At 43.4% G+C, this 26,399-nt stretch overlaps 1 protein-coding gene across 1 annotated transcript in view; it reads left to right on the top strand.

The window, feature by feature from the left end:
- The window catches only part of mfsd2b (MFSD2 lysolipid transporter B, sphingolipid), a 30,918-nt gene extending 4,755 nt beyond the window's left edge, over positions 1-26,163 (top strand). Inside the window, exons 2-14 of the mRNA XM_086167416.1 lie at positions 127-252; positions 334-458; positions 10,632-10,755; positions 14,526-14,604; positions 14,711-14,892; positions 18,044-18,134; positions 19,286-19,407; positions 19,694-19,777; positions 21,137-21,220; positions 21,402-21,511; positions 21,952-22,095; positions 23,568-23,744; positions 24,800-26,163. Of these exons, the coding sequence (XP_086023542.1) occupies positions 127-252; positions 334-458; positions 10,632-10,755; positions 14,526-14,604; positions 14,711-14,892; positions 18,044-18,134; positions 19,286-19,407; positions 19,694-19,777; positions 21,137-21,220; positions 21,402-21,511; positions 21,952-22,095; positions 23,568-23,744; positions 24,800-24,848 (1,497 nt within the window). The 3' untranslated portion in view covers positions 24,849-26,163. The remainder of the gene's footprint in view (positions 1-126; positions 253-333; positions 459-10,631; positions 10,756-14,525; positions 14,605-14,710; positions 14,893-18,043; positions 18,135-19,285; positions 19,408-19,693; positions 19,778-21,136; positions 21,221-21,401; positions 21,512-21,951; positions 22,096-23,567; positions 23,745-24,799) is intronic.
- Positions 26,164-26,399: the final 236 nt, after the last annotated feature.

The raw sequence follows: 26,399 nt of genomic DNA, 5'->3' as shown, positions 1-26,399 counted from the left end.
CATTTCGCCGGGGTCGGCGTCCTTCATTTCCTTCTCCGGAATTAAAAGTCGCCATCTCCCGTCAAAAGTTAATTTGCTCATTAGCGGCGTGACCTTACGTCATTTATTTCCTGCCTTTTCTCTCAGACCGACCTGAACCAGAAGCTGTCTCTGTGCAGCAAGCTGTGCTTCGCCATCGGCGGCGCGCCCAAGGAGGTCGCCGCCAGCGCCACCGCGTTCTTCCTGCAGATCTACCTGCTGGATGTCGCCCAGGTAAGAAAACACAGCCGCTCGATGCGCGTTAGCAATTACTAGCGTTTTTTTTGTTAATTCCTCCCCCTCCACCGTCCGCAGATCAACGCCTTCCAGGCCTCCATGGTGCTGTTTGTGGGAAAAGCCTGGGGCGCCGTGACCGATCCCGTCGTCGGCTTCTTCATCACGAAGAGCAGGTGGACCAAGATCGGCCGGCTCATGCCGTGGTGAGTTCTTCTTCTCAGGAACCTTCTTTCCGATTGACGCCTAAGAAAATCGGTCGGGTCGGGGAGTCATTAAACATTTTCGCCGATGATATGCTGATATTATCGGGACTGCACTGATTGTAGGTTATCCTGCACTTTGCCACAAATGTTGAAATAATCGTAATACAGATGTATGGAGATTATGTTATTATATTGATATCACCATGTAGGAAGGCTACCAAGTCTGTGAACCTTTAGGATTCCTTAAATATTTCATCGTTTTTACATTCTGTATTCTGTAAGATCTTGTACTCTTGCAGTGCAATAATCCAATTTTTTTTCATATTTTTTCAAATTTGAGACTTTTCTCTTACATTCTTATCTCTAACTTTTGAGCTCTTTTTTGTTGGAATTCTTCAGAAATTTAAATCATTTAAAAAATTTTAACCCCCCTCATTTTCCATGTATTTTTCTGTTCACTAACAGAAGATTATTGTTTTTTATGTGATAATTGTAATTATAAGTGAATAAGAAAATATATATATTTTTCATTATTGATTTATGATAATTATCATTATTTTTTTTCATAATTTTCCAGAGTTTTATCATGTTTAAGTGAGCCGGCTTCACGCGACTTGATCAAAAGTCCAAAGGTAGTTTTTCGCACAGACGTCTGCACAAAATCTTCGGTACGAGACATTTTTGAATTGTTTTGATTGTTCTAAATTGCCTTTTAATGCCACATAAATGCACTTCCGGGCGGCGGGGCCTCTTCCATGCCAGGTGACGATAGAAACGGCGACGTTTCCGCCGTTTGCGATGAATCATCCAACACGGCGTCGCTTGCTTCCGTTTTTCATGCACTTTCACATTCGGGCCAAATCCAGCTCCCCATTTCTCTCCAGTTCCTAAAATGCAAATGTGGATTATATGAAGATTATCTGGACGCAATCCACCCCCGTTTCCCCGCGTTCCCTCTTCGGGCAAATTATTATTATTTTTCTGTCCGTGCCTGTGTGAGACATGTACGTGTTTTTCCGAGCCGGGTAGCGTGACGCTCGCTGCGATCGCGCCGCGAGCATCCAATGCTTTTACTGCATTATAAACCATAGATTACACACAAGCTGACAGTGCTGGAAGGAAACCAAGTCCACAGCGGCCGGCAAGCCGCTCTCAGCAGCAGACAGATGCTGATGGCTGTTAAATCAGCTTTGACAACCCCTGGGGAGCTGTCAGCATGTGTGTGTGTGTGTGTGTGTGTGTGTGTACTGGTTGGTGTTTTGCGACTATCTTGCGGATATTCTTATACGTGTGTGGTCATCCTTCATTTTAATGGCAGTGCGAGACACGCCCTGAGTTGTTAGCCCCTTTTTGGAAATTCCCTTCTGCGTTTTCCTCGCCGCTGTCACATCAGCAAGCAGACATCAAGCGATGTGTATCTCGTATCCCCGACTTCCTTAGGATGCCCAGAAGCTGCCGTGTTTATTATTCTATAATTATAGCAATTCATCATCTCAGACACTCCTTCTTCTCACAGCGGTGTTTTGCGATGGGAAAAAGTTTTGCAAGTAGTGAGGATTTTAATGTGAAAGTTAAATACGACGGAGACGAAAGAGGAGAGTTTTTTTTTTAAAGTCTGTAAACACGGCGACTCTGCGCGCTGAGGCTTCCCCTAGAGGCGTCCCTCTGCAACACACACATTTACACTTTATAAACAGTTATTTCAATGGCTCACTGCATTGTCTATCAGTGTGTGTGTGTGTGTGTGTGTGTGTGCGCACAGATTCCATGCATGGTGGGAATCTGAGTGTCAGGAACCTTTACTTTGAAGGTATTCAGACGTCTGAATGAGAGCGTGAATGGTTTTATGTCTCTATATGGTGTGTGAATGAATGAGCCTCTACTTAATGTAGGAATAACAGGGTGAACGGTTCCATCTGTCCATGTTGCATCTGAACGACGGTGAATTTAATGTCTACATGACATATATAAGTGAGCGAATGAATAACTGGTCCTATTGGACGTGCAGATGAGAGGATGAGTGGTTGTTTGTCTCTAAATGGCATCTAAACAGTGACGTCATCCCAGATTTACAAACATATGAACCCTACAGAGTAGCTTATTCACCATTTTATCTGCAGCATGTTGACGTGTTTTGTTTAAAATATCATATCAGCATTCTTTGCATATACAAACTGTTGCATAAGAAAAAAAAAACACATGTAAAAAATGTTATTTTTTCTTACCTTTACTTATAAATGAAGTCCATGCGCCGCTGCTTCTGAAGCATGGATAACCTGCTTGTAGAAGTCATCGGTTTCCGACCACCGGCCGGAGCAACTTTGTCTCCTCGGGAACAGTTTGAACGAGATCATTCTGGGCTTAAAAGTTGAGAAGCTGCCCAGGAGATTTACATTCATCCCTCAGCGTTTGTGAGCTTTACAACCCCATGAGATCGGCAAAAATAGCTGGATGGCTGCACTTGACTTGTTAACTGTTTACTGTAGCTTGCCATTGCTAATTCTATGATTCTGTAGCCGAGTAGTAAGAAGGATCCCTGGGATCAGCGGCGCCCCCTACCATGAGGCACCGTCACTGCGTGCCTCACTTAATATCTCTTCACAGGTGTTTTACGAGAAACACGTTAGTGTTGTTGACAAAAAACATTCGACAGACACATCAGCTAAACTATGGAAATTTAGTTCATATATTAAGTGTTTTTTTAATAGACATCCACAGAGACAGCGATATGGTCTGAGTGCATAGCATGCTAGCACAGTTAGCAGAATCGTTGTGGAATCCATAGTGGGCTCAGCTGGTTGCCGCGTCACCGCACATCTCTTCTACGTATTTGAACGGTAAATGTGAATCTTTTTTAGCAATTTTGACAAAAGAACAACTAAAAATGGTGAAGCTGCATGGAAAATAACTTTATAGTACAAATCACTGAATAAATATAACCATTCAAATAATTTTTTCATTTTGCATTTTTTTCTTTCCATGATGACAGGTGAGGCCCGGCCTCCCTCTGCCTCTACTCACTGCACCTCACCGCAACTGAATGAGAGTGAATGAATGTTTACATGACATTTGAATGAGTGAATGAATGGTTGTATGTCTTTATATGACGTATAAATGAGAGGCTGAATGTTTAACGTCTCTATATGGCATCTGACTGAGATTGAATTTTATTTCTACATAACATGAATGAGTGAATGATGGTTCTGTGTCTTTATATGTTGTGCGATGAGAGGATAAATGGTTTTTTGTCTCTATATGGCATCTGAATGAGAGTGAATGAATGTCTACATGACATGTGAATGACTGACTGAATTGTTTTTATATCTTTATATGACATTTGAATGAGTGAATGAATGGTTGTATGTCTTTATATGAGATGCAAATAAGAGGATGATTGGTTTTAGGTCTGAATATGACATGTGAATGACTGACTGAATTGTTTTTATATCTTTATATGACATTTGAATGACTGAATGAATGGTTGCATGTCTTTATATGACCGGTGAATGAAAGGGTGAGTGGTTTTACGGGGTGAACCCCAACTCTCGCCCAGTGCCAGCCAGCTTCTCCCCCCTCTCCAGGAGTCACGGCGTAGGTAATGAATGAATGAATTTCATCGCGAGGCGTCGGACGGCACCAACGCTTTGCTTGAGTCTTAGAAATCGCTTCATCAATAAATGCACGCAATCACCGGATATCACCCGCCTCCGGTGTTCGGCTAGTTCGAATTAGCATCATTAGTAATGCTTCCAATATGGTCCTGTGCAGGACCGTCTGAGAGCCAAAAGAGACTTCTGTGAAAACAGGAAAAGGATTGATTTTACTCTTCAAATCAGCGACACGGTGAAGGGAAGCATCTGAGAAACATTACGGGGAAAACGCCTCTTTGATGCTTTTAGACGTCTTAGCCCTGCGGCGAGGGAGGCCCCCGGGAGCCCCTGCACTTTGCAGGGGTAGACGGAAAAAAAACACCCCGGCTCTGGCTCTCAGGGGGTGTGGAAGGTCGGCGGTTCGATTCCCGGTTCTGAAAAGGTCTGATTGTCTTCAAATAAATGAGTCAAACGCGTGCTTTGACCATAAGCTACATTTCTGATCATGTTACACAAATGATCTCTAAATGTCCAGGAAGATTATTATTTGTATGTTTCTGAATGATGTGTGAATGAGCGGGTCAACGCTTGGACGTCCCTATAAATCGCCATCTGATTGGCTGGTGACGGGTCTCGCCCAATGACAGCCGGGCTACGAATGAACGAAAGAAACCACCGACTCTCCCTATTGGTCGACAGTCGAAGCACCCGATCCGCGTCATCCAGATGCTTCAACAAGGTCCATGTTTGCAGCTGCGAACCAGTCACGGTTTGATTGACGGTTGCCCGCGGCGGAGCATCGTTAGCGGACGTGCTAATTAAGACGCGAGTTAAATCAGACTTCCTGGATCGGTCCGGGGTTCATCGTTGGAGACAATAAATTGCTCAGGCGTGTTGATGAGAGGGTGAACGTCGTATGTAAATATGACATGGAAGTGAATCATTTTATGTCTCTTCATGTCGCGTGAACGAGGAAATGACTGATTGTCCCAAAATAAAGATAATTTATTACTGTACTCCAGCGGCCCCCAACCTTTTTTGCACCTCCGGTTTAATGTCAAATAATATTTTTGTGGACCGGCGGATAAAATACATATTAATATGTAAATATTCCTGCGTTTTTCTTATCGGCATCCAAGCGGTGAAGCGGTTTTGAAGTCTTCGTTGCCTCATCGGAGAGCCGGGAATCACCGGTCGGGATAAATCCCGGTATTGTCTGCTTTCTTTTTCTTTTGCAAAAATCTGATTTTCCTCATGTTGCTCGCTTGCGGGTTTCATATTAGCCTCACGTCACACGTGGCCGAGACAAGGATTTGTTCATTTATTTTCAAAATAAAACATCGTTCAGACTCGGATAATAAATGAAACGGGAATAATGTAAGTTATTTATTCTTTCTGTGGGGGCCGCTGCATGTAAAATAAATTATCTTTATTTTTTTGGAGCACTCTTGGTTTTTCAAACCTCTAAATATCTTTATATGACTTGTGAGTGAACGTTATATGTTCATATGATGTGAAAGTGAATGGTTAAATGTCTCTACTTGAGAAAAGATAAACTTTATTGATCCTCATAGGGGACAGTTTTGTCACAACAGCGTCACAATGATACTGGCAGTAAATATCAATATAAATATAATTAGGGAGACATTTAAAGATAGCAAATAACATCCAAAAATAAATAGACAGCAGAGAGAACAACAACATCAAGATTATAAAACAACATAAACAATGACAATCGCAACGACAAAAATAAAATACCGTAATTTCCGGACGATAAGCCGCGACTTTTTTCACGTAAACAACGATACGGCTAATATATGGACCTTTTTTTGGGGGGGGACGCTAATGAGCTTCACACCGCTAAAACATTTATCCTCGTCACATCGGACCAATGAAATGATAGCGCCCGGCTAGCCGGTGCGGCTTATATTGAGGCGCGCCCAATAGTCCGGAAATTACGGTAAACAAAAAGAAGCGAACGGGCCGAGACGGACGAGGATAGAAAAGACGAGGTGCGAATGTTGTCGTCTCTATGATGGATCCACGGCGAATCCCGCCTTTCCAGCTTCCAAGGGATTAGCCTCGTGGACGAATAAACGAACGAACGCTTCCTCCCGCCTCCACGAAGCGGGACGGCCATGTGCGCGCGATGCGTGGGAAATATTTTTTGCATTTTGTTTGTTTTTCCAGGGGTGGCGGCTCGTGAGGAATGTGCCTTTGTCGGCCTCTCTGAACACAGTCATCTTGCAGGAACATTCTAACTGTCCCATTCACCGGCGCCGGGGCCCTTTCATCGCCCCCATGACCGAGCCGTCAATACTGCAGCACCAGCGTTGTCGGCCGCCTTTGTTTCGGCGAACAATCATGAGGAGAGTGAAGTGATAGCGGGCTGGACCATGCTAGAAATGACTGCTCGCGGCCTCGTTCTCCCGCTTTCTCTCTTCATCTGCGCAGCGGGTCGGAGGTCACGGCCCCTCTGGGTTTTGTCACGGTCGCTCAAATTCCACCGCCGCCGTGGATTTCCTGCAGATGCGCGGGTTGAAACGGCGAGTCCCGGATGGCGAGGGTGCGGGAGGAGGGGAGGAGCCGGTCCTGATGCTGATACAAACTTTTGGGTTTATTTGAAAAGAGGGACAAAACTTTGTACTCAACTCTTTGTACTTAAGACCTTAAAACACTTGATAGCCTTAACCTTGACAATTTATACACTGCTCAAAAAAATAAAGGGAACACTTCAAAAACACATCCTAGATCTAAATGAATGAAATATTCTGATGAAATACTTTGCTCTTTACACAGTTGAATGTGCTGACAACAAAATCACACAAAAATGATCGATGGAAATCAATTGTATCAACCCATGGAGGTCCGATTAGGAATCACACTCAAAATTAAAGTGTAAAAACAAACTCCAGGCTGATCCAACTTTGATGTAATGTCCTTAAAACAAGTCAAAATGAATCTGTGTTGCTTCCTGAGTGGACACTATGATTTCACACAAGTGGGATTCACTTGGAGTTAAGATAAGATAAAATAAGATAAGAACAACTTTATTAATCCCGAAGGAAATTGTTGCGCCAGAGTTACAGAAAATATAACAGTAATAAATAATAAAAAGAAAAAGGCAGAATTAGAAATAAAAATAAACTATAAACTATAAAGTGTCTCAGTGAAACTATAAAGTGTCTTAGTAACAAGTGAGGTAAGGAGTGCACAATAGTATGATAAAGGAAAAATCGTAGTGTCGCTGTTATGAAATGAAATATTGCACAGTTCTGAATATTGCACAGTGAAAAGTTACATTGTGTTGTTCAAGTGTTCCCTTTATTTTTTTGAGCAGTATATTTTATTGTATTTCTTATTCTCCCTCCTTCCTACTATTATCTATTATTGTTATGTTTTTGCTTGAAACTCTGGCACAACAATTTCCTTCGGGATAAATAAAGTTGTTCTCCTCTCATCTCATCTCAAAACGTAGTAATGAACATGTAAATATGCAAGTTATAGCCAAAGGCTAATTTCCATCTTTTGTCCCTTCAGCAGGTTGATGTTAAAAACACAAGATAAAATGAATAAGGCAACAGTAGGTAAAAAACACAGGACAAAAACAAACTTGACAAACTTACATGGAATCTAGAGAGTGTTGTGATGACCATGTTGTTCATCCAGCTGCCAGGCGTTGAGATGTTCCCGTATGATGTTTGGTTCACCTCTAGAACCGGCTCTTGTTGATCTGTTGGAGATATTTTCTACAAATTCTCCCAGTGGAGGTAAAGCTTTGTGGTGGAAGATTTTATAAATCAAGATGGCATCAGCGTATTAATAGTATTATCCCAGTTCAGGCGCCCGTGTTTTATTAATATCTGACAGTGATGGTATGTTTTTGTTTTTCCGTCCAATACTTTCAGAGCTTGTTTTTGGGGGGAAAAACAAACAGAGAAGCGAATGAATAAATAAGCTTGGAGCGATATTTCTAGAGTCAACGTCCAACACGCGACGCCGCTGAATAGACCGGCGCTTTCACGTCAGAAAGACGGAAATGGAAACCGGACGACCATTAACACCCAAATCCGGACTTCCCCGAATCCTCCCTTAATTACGCCGGCACCTCGAGCTCATCCAGGTGGCCGCCGACAGAAATATCCCGTAAATGCGACGTAATTAGGGAGCCGTCGACTTCGGGAGATTATGATTACCGCGGAATATTTACGGTAACATCTGCGCCGTCGTTACAGGTTTAACGTGGAAGTCATAAATGGGAGGAAGAGGATTTCACAGTGAAGCACGACTGATCCTGGATATGTGGATTTATCTGAGGAGGTTCACCGGAGATCCTAAATATCCAGACACATGAATGACAGGGTGAATAATTGTACGTCTCCGTATCATGAGGGAATGCAACGTAGAAAAAAAATCGATTTCCGCCAGTTGATAAAGATTCATCCGGACGCGGATGGTCATCCATAATCTGCACTTCTTTTTTCCATTTATTTTTAAATGGTCTTGCTGACCATAATGATACACAGCAATCCTGTACTCCTGGTTTGAACACGACCGCGGTGCATGGCTCCCGGTCCAGGGAAGTGCACAAAATGCAGAATGGCTTCACGCCGCTCCATATTCACGTGTTTGTCTGAAAGCGTTAAAGTCCTTCCCCGCAGATTCCCCTCATTCTTGCAACGGCGTCATCGTTTCGCCGGCAGCTGGCGTGATCCGTTTTTGCACGGCTGCGAAAACGACACAGCGGCTGTCATTATTGCTCTGGGCTTAGAGCGGCGACGACGCTTTGCTTTCGGATTACAGAGCAGCGCTGCCATTTACCGCAAAGCGTAAATCCCTACGAACATAACTGTACCGCTTTATCCACATTTATTGTCACTCCATGACAGTTAAAGAGGCAAGTCGCTCGTATTGAGCGATATAAAAAGATGCGAGACGCAAGATTTTTCATTCATCTTATCCACGCGTATGTAATTTATTTATCTAATATGTCAAACTCAAGGCCCGCGGGCCAGATGTGGCCCGCCAGATCATTTTATGTGGTCTGGAGAACATCTGAAAAGGTCTGGTTGTCTTCAAATAAATAAGTCAAACCCGTGCTTTGACCTTTAACTACATTTCCGATCATGTTACCCGTGAAGCGACGGCGTCCCGCCACATCGATGGCATTTTCAACAAGTGGACTTGAGAAACACAAATGATCCCTGAATGTCCTGGAAGAGAAAGGTTGATGCAGATAAATAAGAATAAGAACAACTTTATTTATCCTGAAGGAAATTGTTGTGCCAGAGTTTCAAGTAAAACATAACAATAATAGATAATAGTAGGAAGGAGGGGATTAAGAAATACAAATAAAAATACAAAGTGTCAAAGTCAAGGCTATAAAGTGTTTTAAGGTCTTAAAAAGTACAAAGATTGTGTTTCAAGGAGAAAAAAAAAACGGTATGTCTTTTGCGCCGGTTGTCAAAGAGTAGCGGAGCTAAGCGCGCTAAAGTTAGCCTTCCAGAAAAACAACAAATGGTCCAAGAATTACAAACCAAACCAGGACGGCAGCAGAATGTGTTCACAAAAGCCGCATCCAAAAACACTGCAGCGGTGAAAGCTAGTAACTACTAGTAACATAATGTTCTTTACATCTGTGCAAATGCATGTGTAACATTTTGGGGTTGAATGAGTAATAAATGCAGAGTTACGTAACATTAAGGAGTAGTTACATTTATTTTGCATTACATATCGTCCCGTGTCGCCCCTTGAGGGCAACCATGATGCTGATGGAAGTTTACGTATACGTCTGAATGTGGCGGCACGGTGGCGCAGGCGTTCGACCCCACGCTCGGGTTGGATCCCGAGCGTGGGGTTCCTCCTGGTTCTTCCCAGAGTCCAAAAACATGCAGGAGGTCCAGCGGAAGCCCAAAATTGCCCAGACATGTGAATGAATAAATGAATGAACGAGTGAATGAAAGAGTGAATGAACGAATGAACAAATGAATGAACCAGTGAATGAACAAATTAATGAATGAACAAGTGAATGAATGAATGAACCAGTGAATGAACCAATGAATGAATGAACCAGTGAATGAATGAGTGAATGAATGAATGAACGAGTGAATGAACGCATGAATGAATGAACGAGTGAATGAACGAATGAATGAATGAACGAGTGAATGAACGAATGAATGAATGAATGAGTGAATGAACGAATGAACAAGTGAATGAATGAACAAACGAACGAATGAATGAATGAATGAACGAGTGAATGAACGAATGAATGAACAAATTAATGAATGGATGAATGAGTGAATGAACGAATGAATGAATGAACGAACGAACGAGTGAATGAATGAATGAACGAGTGACTGAACGAATGAATGAATTAATGAATGAACGAGTGAATGAATGAATGAATGAATGAGTGAGTGAACGGTTGCACGTGGCCTGGTGATGGATCCAGGACAACTCTGGGTGAACTTTACGCAAACAGCGGAATTATGTCGCGTTGTTTTCATTGCGTTTTCTGTTTTTTAGCAGCGAAGGGTTTGTGACTGGAGCTGGTTTTAACGCGTCTCCTCTGCTCCGTCTGCAGGATGGTGGGCTGCACTCCCTTCCTGGTCGTGTCCTACTTCTACCTCTGGTTCGTCCCTCCGTTCACCAGCGGCAGGTTCATGTGGTATCTCGGCTTCTACTGCCTCTACCAAACCCTCATCACTGTGAGTATCTCCCGAATTCGACCCAAATTTGGCGCGAGGAGTCGTCGAGCGCCACGTGACGGATGATTATGTAACCTCTCGAGAAACAGCTCGGCGCGAGCGTGATTACAGTTATCTCGCGCCGGGACTTCGATTTACGGGATGAGCCGGAAATGAGAGACCTCACCTCAAAGGGGAAGTGCAGTTATTTCGGTCGCCTTTTGTTGATGCACTCCAGACCCGTTCCGACCCCCGACCCCCGACCCCCGACCCCCGACCCCCGCCTCTTGCATTTGCTTTTTGGTTTAAGCCGTGTAATATGCGCTGCAGAGCGGCGACCGCTGCAGCCGCGCTGCGGCTCGCTGTAATAGCATGTCATTCTAACTACTTGATAAGTATACGCTCCGTCCTTCTAGGAACCTCTCGCCCGGGTAAATGCCGGTTACCGCTTTTAGCTTCACTTCATTGTCTCTGGATGCGTGTGAACGGAGCCGGCCAAGGCCAGCTGTGTTCGCCCGCGGCTCGAGTCGGTAAACAACCAGAGCGTCGTACGTTCGGGTTCTTTGGCGAGTGACTTTCCCTCGCTTCTCGCCTCCGTTTCGACTCGGAGAGAAGCAGCACAGGCGGAAAAGAAGAAAAGTCCTTTCGCCGACGTGTATTTTTGTCGCTCCTTCGGCCGCAGCGCTGACTGAGTGCTTGTGTAAATTACAAAGTGAAGCCGGTTTCCCTCGTCTGTTCTCAGGGCAGAGGCGCTGAGCGTCACCCAAATGGAAAACGTAAGGATCGCTCACGGCGCGCTTTGCGTCCGAGCTTTCACGGGAACATGAAGATACGGGACGTCTTGTCATGACTAGCATCTTCTAAGTCTCCTTTCTGGAGAGGTCGGTCGTCGGCGGGAGCGTAGGGGAAGTGAAAACCGAATGAAAAGTGAAAGTTGATGCAAACATTGCAGACTCTCTCCGAGATTTACGTGGGAGCGGAGGGGAAACGAAAACCAAATTATTAGTGAAACTTGATGCAAATGTCGCAGAACGTTTCAAACAGCGACCGAAACTCAGCGGATGGAAAACGATTATTACGGTGTAACCAACGAGAGCGAAGACAACGTCACCAAAGAGGCTGAGAAATAGGATCCTGGAGGCCAGACAGAGGCAGATGGGCGTCTTTATGGGATTGCCGTGTCTGACAAGAAACAGCGTCTTAAACATGGACAGAAAAGTTCTTAGTCCAGGAAGTAGCCTCCTCCCGGGGAGGGTTTTAGCTTTGCATTCTCGCGGGCAGTGAGGGACCATTTTAGGGAAGCAAGGGTCTACAATGTGCAGATTAAGCTCCATGCTCAAAAAGAAACCACCGAAGAAGAAGAAGAGGAAGACGACACGGACAGCGTGGAAGTGAAAGATGCCATAGTGCTCATGTTCTGCATGGTGGAAAGAAGAACATGGACTATCAGATGGGTTGAAGTCTTTTTATCTTCTCCTTGCACATTTGAAGAACCCCATTAGCTGTCGGCTAACTTATTTTGGGCGATATGTTGATGTTCCTCTGCGAGCCCTGGAAACCCCTCTGAGGTTTCCAGGGCTAAGGACCTTCATGTTGCTCCATTTCTGGCTGCTTCTGGACCACTTTGTGGCATAGTGGGCCCGCCGCAAGAAGTATCTGGAAGTGGTTGGACACATGAGTTTGACCAATTGCCGAGCAGTTCCCTAAGAGTTCCCATGTAGGCGTAAAAAGAGCCCGCCTCTGAGGAGGAGCGAAAAGGAATATCGGAAATGACATGGTTCCTGGTTCCTACACTGTCAAAATGCTCCAAGAAATGGCTTGATGCCCGAAAAGGCTCAAGAAACGACAAAAAGTCCCAGCAGTGCGAATTAGGCTTGAGTTGCCAAACCCTCCCCCGCACTCAACTGGACTCCGATATAATATCAAAACATGACTACTGTACACAAAACAAAAAAAGAATCAACTTTTTTGTTTTCTTTGGTTTGTGTACAGTTTAGTGCGAAGGTCAGTAGGTGGTACCACAATGGTAGAAGGTGCAATGGCAGCATGATGGTTTCTAAGTGCAAAGAAGCAAATAAGTGGTTCTGTTTCAATATATTATCAGAGTCCAGTAGCGAGTGTGGGGGGGGGGGTTCGGCAACTAAAGCCCCGACTTTTTATCATTCCCAGGGCCTTTTCAGGCAACAAACCATTTCTTGGTGCATTTTGCCGCATAGGAACCAGAAACAATGTCATTTCCAAGAACCCTTTTAGCTCCTCCTCAGCGGCAGGGTCTTTTTATGCCTACATAGGAACTCATGGGTGCTCAGCGATTGGTCAAACTCATGCGCCACAACCACTACCAGATACTTCTTGCAGTGCACAATTAAAAAAAGAACTGCTGCAAAGTGGTCCAGAAACAGCGAGAAATGGGACGAGGAGGCCCAAGCTCTTATCTGCTCCACAACTGTGTGCACTTTATCTCCATGGACCATGATGTTTGCGGACGACATTGTGATCTGTAGTGAGAACAGGTTGAAGAAAATCTAGAGAGGCGGAGGTATGCTCTGGAAAGGAGAGGAATGAAAGTTAGTTCCAGCATAACATCTGTGTGAATGAGAGGAACTCAGGTGGAATGGTGAGGCTACAGGGAGTGGAGATCAAGAAGTTGGAGGATTTCAGGTACTTGGGGTCAACAGGCCTGAGCAACGGAGAGTGCGGAAAAGAGGTGAAGAAATACGTTGGAATTGGTGGAGAAAAGTGTCAGGGGTACGAAGAGATAGAATGAAAGGAAAGGTGGAAAAGACGTGAGACCAGCGGTGCTGTATGCTCTACACACCGTGACAATGACCAAAAGACAGGAGGCAGAGCTGGAGGTCCCAGAGACGAAGATGTTGAGGTTCTCTTTGGGAGTGACCAGGATGGAGAGGATCAGGAATGAGTCCGTCGGAGGGACGGCATATATTAGCTATTTGGAGAAGGTCAGCGAAACCAGACTGGGATGGTTGGGTCATGGACAGAGTGAATATATTGGTAGATGGATACTGGAATTGGAGGTCTAGAGGAAGACCAAAGAGAAGATTGGTGGACGTAGTGAGAGAGGATATGACGTTAGTTGGTGTGAGAGAGGAGGATCCAGAGAATAGGGTTAGATGGAAAAGGTTGATTCGCTGTGGCGACCCCTGAAGGGAAAAGCCCAAAGGAAAAGAAAAATTTGTCACAGGGGTGCAGGACATGTATGTCTGACACAAAGTGATAACTGAGATGGTTTAGACATGAACACTCCTCCATTCATGTCCAAGTGAGTTTTGGAGATTTGGTCAGAAGGTTTACGGAAGATGGAGCTGCCAGGCAGGAGGTCTAGAGTAAGAGCAAAGAGCAAAGGAAGATCTGCATGACCTTTATACTTCAGACCTCGCAGTTAATGTTTACTGTTTAATATAACAGCGCCCTTTACTGTTAATATGCACTCCATTTATCATTATTATTCTGTTCATTTCATGTCACCGTTGGATTGTGAGGAACGTCTTCTCCATTCCTCTGTATGTCTAGTCCATGCCAAGAAATAATAATAATAATAATGCGGACTTTGACTTTGACTTCTAGACCACCTCCTGTCCGTGGAGCGCCGTCACAATTGTTTAATTTTTCCATTTTCGTTACCTTTCGCTGAGCAACGCCAAGAGGAATACCAAGTTTCCGCTACATGAGCCTGGAGGCTTTATCAGGCCGTTCTGCTGGGCTTCCGGTGCAGTTCCTTGTGTTTACCTTGTTTTTCCAACCTGTCGTCGTGTCTTTGTGCTCTGCTTCAGTGCTTCCACGTGCCTTATTCTGCCCTCACCATGTTCCTGAGCACCGACCAGAAGGAGCGGGACTCGGCCACAGCTTACCGTAAGGTCTTCGAGAACGCAAACGGATATCAAATCCGCCGCGTTTAATTTATCGTTGCTATTTCTGTTCGGACGACATCGGTGGATTTGTGCTGGTGTGCGCGCAGGCATGACGCTGGAGGTGCTGGGGACGCTCGTCGGTGCCGCCATCCAGGGCCAGATCGTGGCCAGCGCTCACACTCTGAAGCACTGCCCGACCCATAACGTGACGGCGGGTTACCTTGGCAACAGCAGCGGGACGGAGATTGTCAAGAGTCCGGTGCACCTCCCGGACTACCTGTCACACGCTGTAAGTGTCGCTCTGCCAAGCGAGCAGCCCAGGTGCTCTAAAAGTAGGTTGCGGAGTTTGTTGGCTGAAAATAACCCCGGAGTTGTATGCTCAGGGAGGTTTGCTTTCGCCCGAATATCCGAGGAAAGAAGAAAAAAAGAAATGTGAAAAGGAAGACTGTTTGAAATTGGGTCCATATTTACCGAGCGTCCGCAGCCTCTGACATCCAAAACGGCTTCAGGTTTTGAGCCCGTGGGATCGAAAGGCGAAGGCGCCGTTTGATATCCGAACCCGACATCCCGAGCCTCCCACCCTCTGCCGCCACAAAGGGGTTCCCTCCCTCACATCAGACTCCAAATTGCGGCCCCACATCGAGGGGTCTCCGCGGCCTGCAAGTCATTAGGCCTATTTATATCCCCACCCCGAACTTTTGAAGGCACCTCATGTTCGGTCTGTTGGAAATATCAGGATGTTTGAATCATAGCTAGCTTACAGTGAAAAGCAGCAAGCTAGCTTTCAACCGGATTCCTCTTTCAGGGAGCTGGTTCTGCGTAAAATACCCTCGGCTCCAGCAGAACTTGGATCTTTGTGTTTGCCAGCAAACGTTGCCGGCGAGGCCAAAGTCAGCGTTTTAGAGGTCGCCGGGCGAATCCAAAGCGGGTTCTTCAAAAAAAACAAATCGCTCTTCCCGTTTTGTTTATAGACGTGCATACTTGAGGGCGTGCCCGGTGGTTTCTGGACAGTGAAAACACGTTTGATGCAGAGTAGCGATGATGAAGCGTCCGATCAATACGAGCCGACCCCGGAGGCTGACCTCCGGGCAGATTAGATGTGTTCCTGCCTCGGCGGAAAATGAAATTCCAAATCATCAGTTCAAGGCAAAATCAATCGAAGGCTCGGCATCGAATGCGTCGACACGCGCACTTCGGCTTATTCCATCAATGGAAAATAATTATCTGGTGGCCTCCGGTGACAGATGGGATGGACTCCAGCTTCTGGAGCGCCACCCCGGCCGCAGGGTCAGCCGTATAGATCATAAATTAATCTCGTAATAACATTCTGATTTGATGCATTTGCATGCAATGTGGAGAACGAACGTAAATCAGCCGACTTGGACGATGAACTTCTCCACGGATGGGTTTAATAAACTGAGTGTGTGTGTCATAATCTGATAATGGCTTTTATATGATGGACCATAGAAAGATATAGCCATTATAAATTTATTTTATTGGGTTTGCTACTCCGCACACAGCGAGCTCGGCATTGATTGCTTTAGCAAGAGTGTCAAACTCAAGGCCCGCGGGCCAAATGTGGACGTCAAGACGTCTTAAAAGGTCCGACAATACAACAATATAACACTAGCAGCATCTCTGGGTTGGAGATATAAGATAACACAAAATATGAGACAAAAAATATAATAATGTCTAGAAGGATAAATAGATAGAGATGTTGAAAAAAAAGGGAAAAAATCCAGAAGAATAAAAAAAGATGTAGAAAAAAGTATTGAAAATATCTTTAAGAGTAAATAAAGATGTGGAAAAAAGTTAAAACAAAATCTTTGAGAATAAATAGATAAAGATGGAGAAAAAAAGGAAAAAAAACATCTTTGAGAATAAATAGATAAAGATGTAGAAAAAAGTAAAACAAACATCCTGATTAATAAATAGATAAAGATGTAGACAAAAGTAAAAGAACATCTTTAGGAATAAATAAAGATGTTGAAAAAAGTTTAAAAAAAATCTTTGAGACTAAATAGATTAAGATGTAGAAAAAAAAAGATAAAAAAACATCTTTGAGAATAAATAGATAAAGATGTCGAAAAGAGTAAAACAAACATCCTGAATAATAAATAAAGATGTAGACAAAAGTAAAAGAACATCTTTAGGAATAAATAAAGATGTAGAAAAAAGTAAAAAAAATATTTGAGAATAAATAGTTAAAGATGTAGAAAAAAGTGAAAAAACATCTTGAATAATAAATGGATAAAGATGTAGAAAAAAAAAATTAAAAAAGTAAAAAAAGCGAAAAGTGGGGGACCCCCCCTGCCAAAATAAACCAGTAGGTGTGCAGTTGTGTGCATTCCTTAGGGATTATTGCACATTACTGTAACCTGTAACTATACTTTACTGTACTACTGTAACTAAACTATACTATTCTACAATAACCTGTGAATGAGAGGGTGGATAGTTGAATGTCTCTAGACATTTATATGAAAGAGTGAATGGTTAGATGTCATAAACCATATAAATCCTGAATGAATGAGCAGTTTCTCAGCGTAGGAGGGGAACAGATGCGTCCGGAGAAAACATCAAATCTTTAAATCAGCTTCAAAGACGTGACCGTAAACGTCCTATATTTCGGCTTCTTTATAGTTTCAACCGAAAACCGTCTCGACGGGAAACTCTCACGCCGTGAATAAACACGGCGGCCATCACGGAACATTTGCGTTCGGATGAAACGGGCCGGCGTCCAAGGCGTGTTGTGCCGGACTTTGGTCGCGCCGCAGCTATTTGGGCCTCGGCGGTTCTTCGGTCGAACCCTATCAGGCGGTGTAATCGTTTTGCCAAAGCCTCCGCAGCCAGCCGCTACATTCCTCCGCGGTCTCTGGTGGAGGGTGGCACACCGTCTGGGCAAACCCAGTCTGCCCTCAGAAACAGGGAGTGTTTGATGTGCATAAATAATAATGAACCGCCGGGCCGAGCCGCATGGAAAAATAGCAAACAAACAGAGGTTGTTTGAGGCACGGCAGTTCCTGTACGGCCACGCCGGAGGATGTATTTTGGGATAAAGATGTACTTGAGGTTTTCTTCCTGTTTATCCCCGTGTTTGCGCAGCGGATTTTGCAGTGCAAACGGAAAAAAAACGAAATAAAAAAAAACAAGGAAATGGGGACGTCGCGGGTAATGAAGCGGCGAGAGACGGGGGGCCGGCAGGAGCTGAAAGGTGCAAGGTCTGGGAGGAAGACAAAAAGAAAAAAAAAAAGAAAAACTGACACGGGCTCGTTTTGTTTCCAGTTTTCAAATGAGGCGTCTAAATTTTTCATTCACTCCGAGAACATTATAAATTAAATATTGCAGAAAAGCCCAGAATAGCCTGGATTGCACGGTCCGTGTAAGTGGAGAAGGTCTGACGTCGTTTTCCTTTTTCTTTTTTTTTTTTGTCCCCCCTGCAGAAGGAGGTGTACATGATCGCTGCCGGTGTCATCGGAGGAGTTTTCCTCATCTGCACTGTGGTGATGTTCCTGGGAGTCAAGGAGAGAGACGGTAAGAAAGACACCTCTGTCACAACACAACCAGGGACCTTCTCTATGAACGTCTGCATTATTATTATTATTATTATTATTATTATTATCATCATCATCATCATCATCATCATCATCATCATCATCATCATCATCATCATCATCATCATTATTATTATTATTATTAGTAGTAGTAGTATTATATCCATGAAGAAGATGATGATGATTGTTACTTATTATTATATATCCATTGTTATGGTTATGATTTATTGTCACAATTACTATTATTATTTTCATCATTTATCACCTCTAATTTATTACTGTTATTGTTATTATAATGATAATACAATTATTATCATTATTAACAATTCTTCTTCTCCTTATTATTATTATTATTATTAGTAGTAGTAGTAGTAGTATTGTTTTATTATTTATATCAATAATTGCTTTTATTATCATTATTATCATTATTATTATTATTATTATTATTATTGTTGTTGTTGTTGCTGTTGCTGTTGTTGTTGTTGTTGTATTTATATCATGAATTGCTTTTATTGTTATTATCATAATTCTTATATATCCACTGCTACGGTTATTACTTATAATCATGACTACGATTTTTAGTAGCATCATATAGCACTTCTAATTTATTATTGCTATTGTTGTGATCGTGATTATTATTATTATTGTTTTTATTTATATCAATATTTGTATTACTATTATTGTTATTATTATTATTATTTTTATTATTATCATTATTATTATATCCATTGTTATGGTTATTATTATTAATAATCACGATAACTATGATTAATATTATCATCATCATCATCATCTATGGCCTCTAATTTATTACCGTTATTGTGATGATGATGAAGATTTGTAATATAGTTACTATTGTTATTATTACTTTTATTAGCATTATTATAATTATTAAATTTCCAGAAAAAGTGCAATATGGGAATGTACATGTGTAACTGTGAATATTAAGAGAAAAGAAAAACATGGCTAGTGTGAGGAATGAAAAACAAATAAATAGTCCTTTACATGGAAATATGAAAAAAGAGATGTTATATTGCTCGAGCTGCTCAAAGGGGGAAAAGCTACAGGACCGAATCTAACCAAAACCGTCCTCCCTGACCTCTGACCTCCCGTATCCGTCGACGCCCGTAGATCCGTACGCTCCGAGGACCGAGAAGCAGATCCCCTTCCACCGCGGCTTCATCCTGGTGATGAGACACGGGCCTTATCTCACGCTGACGGCCGCTTTCCTCTTCATCACCGTCGCCATCCAGGTAAACGCGGATTTGTTTACGAGGGCGCGGATTTACAGTAAGCGGAGCCGCTCCTGAAGATGGGTGATCCCACGCTTTATAGCATCGCCCCGTATTTCTGGATGCTTCCTCCCGTCTCGGTGGAGACGTCCGCTCCGCCCGCCCTTTCCGGGAATAAAAAAAAAATCCGCGCAAACACGCCGTCAGCAGCTTCTCCGGGTCGGCGCGCTGCGCTCGGCGCCGCCGGCGGTGCTGAGTGGACGGGACGACCGTGAGTCACCGAATGCATCATGTTTGACTTCCGCAGCTGGTGCAGAGCAACTTTGTCCTCTTCTGCACGTACGCCGCCGACCTGAGGGATCACTTCCAGAACATTGTGCTAACCATCCTGGTGAGTAAATGTAGCACAATAGAAAAAAGAAAAGATGTTCTCTTCTGTCTGTTATTCACAATCAAAACATTCCCTCTTTTGGGCCGATCACTCACCGGAGACAACAAACCGACAAAATAGTGGATGAGAGGGCGAAGGATTATACGTCTATTTAACACTTATAAATAAGAGGGTGAATGATTGAACGTGTCTATGTGAAAACTGAATGAAAGGGTGAATCGTTGTTTGACTGTATGACACGTGAAAGAGAAAGTGAATGTTTATATCACTATATGACATTGCGGGTTTGTACGTCTTTATATGATGCATGAATGAATGGGTGAATCATTTTGTGTCTATAAGATGGATGAATGAGAGGATGAATAATTGTTTATCTCTATAGGAGGTGTGAATGAAAGGGTGAATGTTGTATTTCTTTGCATGATAACTGAATGAATGGGTGAATCGTTGTTTGACTGTATGACATGTGAATGAGAGAGTGAATGTTTATATCCCTATACGACATTGTGGGTTTGTACGTCTTTATATGATGCGTGAATGAATGGGTGAATCATTGTGTGTCTATATGATGGATGAATAATTGTTTATCTCTATATGAGGTGTGAACGAAAGGGTTAATGTTTTCTTTCTTTACATATGTGAATGAAAGAGTGAACGTTGTATTTCTTTACATGATAACTGAATGAATGGGTGAATCATTGTTTGTCTATATGATGGATGAATAATTGTTTATCTCTATAACAGGTGTGAATAAAAGGGTGAATGCTGTATTTCTTAACATGATAGGTGAATGACAGAGTGAATGATTGTTCGACTCAATGACGTGTGTGTGAAAGAATGAATGTCTCTATATGATAAAAATGTAAATGGCTGTATTTGTTTACATGATTTGTGTATGAAAGGGTGAACAGTTGTATGTCTCTGCGATGTGTCTATATGACATTGAATGAGAGGGTGAATGTTTAGAAGTCTTTATATGATGGATGAATGAGAGGATGAATGATTGTTTGATGCGTGTGAGAGAGTGAATGTCTCTAAATGAGAATAAAAATGGTTGTATTTGTTTACATGTGTTGTGAATGAGAGCGTGTGTCGTTTGTCTCTGTGTGACGTGAAAATATATTTTTCTTTATTCGGGCTCTAAATGAGCTAAAAGAAATTGTCCAAAACGATATAACATACGTTCTAAACATGATCTGATCATTCGCCGGTCGACTCTTTCTCCAGTGAATGCGTACCGGCCGTCCGTCACCCTTCAAAATCAACCAAACATCTAAATAATCCTCCAAAAGATAAATAAGCGTCTTTTCCACGTCCTGCGGTCGGAAGCCCCTCAGACACGGGTTCGTTTCCTTCCAGGTGTCTGCGGTGATCAGCATCCCACTGTGGCAGTGGTTCCTGCAGAGGTTCGGGAAGAAGACGGCGGCCTTTTGCGGCATCACAGTGAGCACGCTTTTGTTTTTGTTTTGTTTTTTTTTTGGGGGGGGGGGGGGGGGGTTTGATCCGCTCTGCTCAAGCTTGGGTGTTGGTGCCATCTTGTGGCCGCTTTGGAAACCTCACGTCCACGCACGAGACCTTCGATGTCGCGTTCAGGGACTGACGACCCCCCTGTCGCCCTCCGCAGTGGATCATGCCCTTCACCATGATGCTGGTGTTCATCCCAAACGTGGTCGTCGCCTACGTGGTCGCCGTCTCGTCCGGACTCAGCGTGGCCGCCTCGCTCCTGATGCCGTGGTAACGCTCCTCCGAAACCCCGAATTTCCCGTCTGCCGTCGTTCTTTTGCACGGAAGGGAAACATAGATCACGCTGGAAACAACCGATGTTCTTGTTATCGTCCGCGGCGTTCGGAGCCGCGGCTAAAACGAACCGCTAACGGCGGGTTCGCATTCCTTCCACGGGGCAGAATCGCTCCCACGGTCTTCGCTCTTTGACTCCTCACACACACACACACACACCTCAAAACCACCAAATTACAGAGGGCCTCCCTTGGGGGCGTTTATTTTCGCGGGGTTCGATTGTTTACCCTCTCCGCGGGGGCCGGGGACGCCGCCTCAGCCGCCTCCGCCCCGTCGTTAAAACGCCGCCTGTCAGCCCTGTAATTTCCCCCTCGGCCGGTTTATCAAAGCACATCTCCGCCATCTACGCTGAGGATTTACGTCGCTGTGGGTTTCAGGTCGATGCTGCCGGATGTGGTGGACGACTTCAGGCTGGCCAACCCCTACTGCAAAGGCCACGAGGCCATCTTCTACTCCTTCTACGTGTTCTTCACCAAGTTTGCAGCCGGGATCTCCCTGGGAGTGTCCACCTTGTGTCTGGAGTAAGCTAACGCAGCTCCAAGATGGAGGCTGTCATTTATTAGTACTTGTATTTTTATTTATTTACTTGTTTCGTTTTTTTATCCTCGTTGTCGTCACTCCGTTCTCCATTCTCACCCTGCTTATCCATATTTTTCCCTTTTTTTTTTTTTCATTCTGTTATCTATTTTTATCCTTGCTGTTGTTGTTGATGTCACTTTTTTATTCTATTCATACTCTATGTCTCTTCTATTTTACATTTATATATATATTTATTGATGTTGTTGTCGTTGCTCTGCCAACAGATTTCCCCCAAGGGGATAAACAAAGTGCTTATCTTATCTTATCTTATCTTATCTTATCTTATCTTATCTTATCTTATCTTATCTTATCTTATCTTATCTTGTCTTAACTTAACTTAACTTAACTTAACTTAGCTTAACTTAACACAACTTAACTTAACTAATCTTATCTTATCTTATCTTATCTTATCTTATCTTATCTTATCTTATCTTAACTTAACTTGACTCAACTCATCTCATCTCAACTTATCTTTTCTTATCTCATCTCATCTTAACTTAGCTTAACTTATCTCATCACAACTTATCTCATCTTATCTTATCTTATCTTATCTTATCTCATCTTATCTTATTTTCACGCTGTAGTGCAGGGCTGGGTTTGCCGCTAGTGTTCATTTAGCATCATGTTTTCACCATTTTTTTCGTCTGTAGACATTTGACCATTCACTCATTCATTCACGTGATATAAAAACATGCAACCATTCACTCTTATTCTCATGCCATATTAAAATACAACCATTCACTCATTCAAACACCATATAGACGGAACCATTCACTCATTCATTCATACGGCATGTAAAGACATACCAGCATCCACCCTCTCATTCACACCATACAGAAACATTGACCATTCACTCTTTCATTCACACACCATGTAGAAATAAAAGCATTCATCCTCTCATTCAAAGGCCATGAACACATACAACTCTTCCTTCACTCATTCCCATCACACAGAAACATATGAATATTCACTCTTTCATTCTCATGCCATATAGAAATACAGAAATTCACTCACTCATTCGTGTCATATATCATAAGAATAAAAACAACTTTATTTATCCCGATTGTGCCAGAGTAACGAGAAAAATATAACGATAATAAATAATGGTTGAGAAATTGCATAAACAGTAAAAAAAAGACATGCAAGCATTCACTCTTTCATTCACACGCTATACAGAAATACAACCTTTCATCCTCTCATTCAAACGCCATAAAAACCAAACAACCGTTCACTCTTTCATTCGCACGTCATATTGAGACGTACGACGGTTCACCGTCATTTAATGCCATTAAGAAATACAACTGTTCACGTGTCCTATATGGACATGCAAGCGTTCACTCTGTCACGCCTCTCCTTGGTCTGCGTTTCCTGTCGGTTGTTTAACCTTTGGGTGAAACTGTGTTTCCCGCCGCAGGTTTGCCGGTTACGACACGGGCGCCTGCAGGCAGCCGGCGCCGGTGGTTTACACCCTGAAGCTGCTGATCGGTGCGGCGCCGGTGGCCTTCATCGTCACCGGGCTGATGATCCTCCTCCTCTATCCCATCAGTGAAAAAGTGCGGCTGAGGAACCGGCTGCACCTGGAGGAGCTGCGGTGAGAAAAACCTTACGTTTATCTCTGAAGGGGAAGGAAAACGCATGAGCAACTCCCTGCTTTTGAAAAATTTACCGTCCCTACTACTTAACTCATTTGATATACATTTAATATTCATACATTTATGATTAATCCCGTCGCCTGTCAATCACAGGGCCCCATATAGAGACGTGCAACCATTCAACCCTTCTTTCAAAAGTCCAAAAGGCCAAATGAATGTTCAAATTTTCACCGGCTGGCAGCCTCTGTCATAAAATCAATAATATGCATCCGCCAGCACTGTTGATCAGTTGTAATATGTAATGTTTCAAATGAACCGAGATATTTTTACCGTAATTCCGGACGATAAGCCGCGACTTTTTTTCACGTGAACAACGATGCGGCTAATATATGGACGTTTTTTTTTGGGGGGGGGGGGGGGGGGGGGGGGGGGACGCTAACGAGCTTCACGCTGCTAAAACGTTTATCCTCGTCACATCGGACCGATGAAATGACCGGGAAATTCGTCCATTCAACTCCGACACCGAAGAAGACGACTTTGACGGTGTTAGTGCGCAGGAGGAAGCCCGAGATAGCGATCGGCTAGCCGGTGCGGCTTATATTGAGGTGCGCTGAATAGTCCGGAAATTACGGTAATCTTCTTTTTTTTGTTTTTCCAGTCAGACTTTTTCCTCCTTTAACCTGGTATTCATCTATGAAAGACACATTGATTTAGGGAAAAAAAATTGTTCTGTGTTCAGACAAGCGAAAAGTATGTCGTTTGCATTAAAAAAAAGAAAAAAATTATGGAATGTTCCTTTGCATGTAATGGTGACTGGATTGGTCGATGGATACTGGAATTAAAGGTCTAGAGGAAGACCAAGGAGAAGATTTATGGACATAGTTGGAGAGGATATGAAGGTCGTTGGTGTGAGAGAGGAGGATCCAGAGAATAGGGTTAGATGGAGAAGGTCGACTGGCTTTTTCTTACCCCGAAGGGAAAAGCCCAAAGGAGAAGAAGAATTTGTCACAGGGGTGCAGGACATGTATGACCGAAATCTTCTCCTCCCTCCCAGGAAACAAAGCATCGGCTCCAGAACGATGGAAGATCTGAGCAACGTTTGACCCGGATCTTCGGCGACCCCTCTTCCTAGCCCCCCCCCCCCAGGCCACGTATTCCAGTCACGCATCTGGAAGTTTCGTTATTGGTGTATATTACACTGAGAGGTAGTCGACATGGTTCTTACGTAAACATTTTTTGTTTCATTTCCACATGTACTGTATAGTCATCTCGCAATAAGGATATGAATATATAAGATTACCTTATTTATACAAATGAATGTATATCAGTTTTTGCTGAGGTTAGCTCTTCAACACTGTTATTTATTTATTATACATGATAACAACCAAAAAAAAAGACAAAAAAAACAAGATTTATATGAGATGAATGTTGTAGAGGTTGCCGGACAGAATACATTTGTGTGTTGTGTTTCACTGCCGAGGAACTGAGACAACCGAAGTACCGATGAGTGTGAAGCCGAGCAGAAACCCCTCAGCATATTTCACATATATCCTCCATTTTCACAAGACGAAGGGATGGTTTTGTCTGGGAAAGAAAAGAGGGGAGATTGTTTTTCCCTCAGCTGTTGCTCCTCTGCGTCCAGAAAGGCCAGATGAGGCGGCTTCCGGTATCTCCCCCCCCCTTCCCCGAAACGCTCAGATTTCATTTCCGTGGCGCCAAATCGCAACGGTAGTCTCGCGGCGCTTTCCGCGGAGAACAAGTCTGGACCACGATCTTTGAGATGATCCGCGGAAAAACCCAACATTCCACCTCCCAGGAGCAGGTGGCGAGGAAAAACTGGGATGAAGACAGAGATAGAAACAGAGGGCGATAAAAGGTCAGGAGGTGCGAATGCTAATAATAATAGCTATGCTAACAGCTACACAGCACTGGTGACAGCTATTATTAATATTATTGATATAATATTAATATTCACGAAAGAATTAAGAGGGAAGTCTGGGCGTCTGCTGCTCCAACGGCTAGAGATGGATGGAAAGACGGAGGCTGAATTTATTTGGAGGAAAAATATATGAATCTATGTCCTCGCGGGGCTTCTGTACACCGATTAGAAAACTGCAAACGAAAAAAAGCTACCAAAATATGTATATATTTTTTTAAAGATACACTTTTACATTGATTTATGTCTTCCATAGTGCTCTTAATATCGTCCCATCTTGTGTGTCGCCCTCGTGTCGTGTCAAGTGGTGTTATCTTCGCCTGGTTAAAGCAGCACAAGAACAAAAGTGCTTGAAATGAGCTCCTGTTGCAAAACTCCCCGGCGAGAGCGCCGGGTTCGACAATCAGCGCAGATCCTGGATTTTCGGCTCGGACGCGTCCGAAAGAAACTCGCCGTGTCGTTGCGTTCGGCTGAACTTTGTTACCTCATTTTGATTTTTTTTTTTTTTAGTCTTGAGAAAAAAAAACATGGAGTTGTACACTCACTTGCCAGTTTATTAGGTACACCTTATGAAGAATAATGCAGTATACATGTTATAGCCCTTCAATAAATCCCCCTTAATGAGCATTACATGGGTGTTTGTGGAGTCTGTTTAAAATAAAAAGATTTTTACAGGACGCTTTAGCTAGTACGTAGCACTTCAATGGATTTGCTTTAT

This window comes from Fistularia commersonii, chromosome 20, assembly GCF_037954325.1.
Source record: "Fistularia commersonii isolate RoL2024-O1a breed Wild chromosome 20, RoL_Fcom_v1.0, whole genome shotgun sequence".
Classification (NCBI taxonomy): Eukaryota; Metazoa; Chordata; class Actinopteri; order Syngnathiformes; family Fistulariidae; genus Fistularia; species Fistularia commersonii.
The sequence above is the reverse complement of the archived record's forward strand: the minus strand, read 5'-3'. Positions and strand labels throughout refer to the sequence as shown.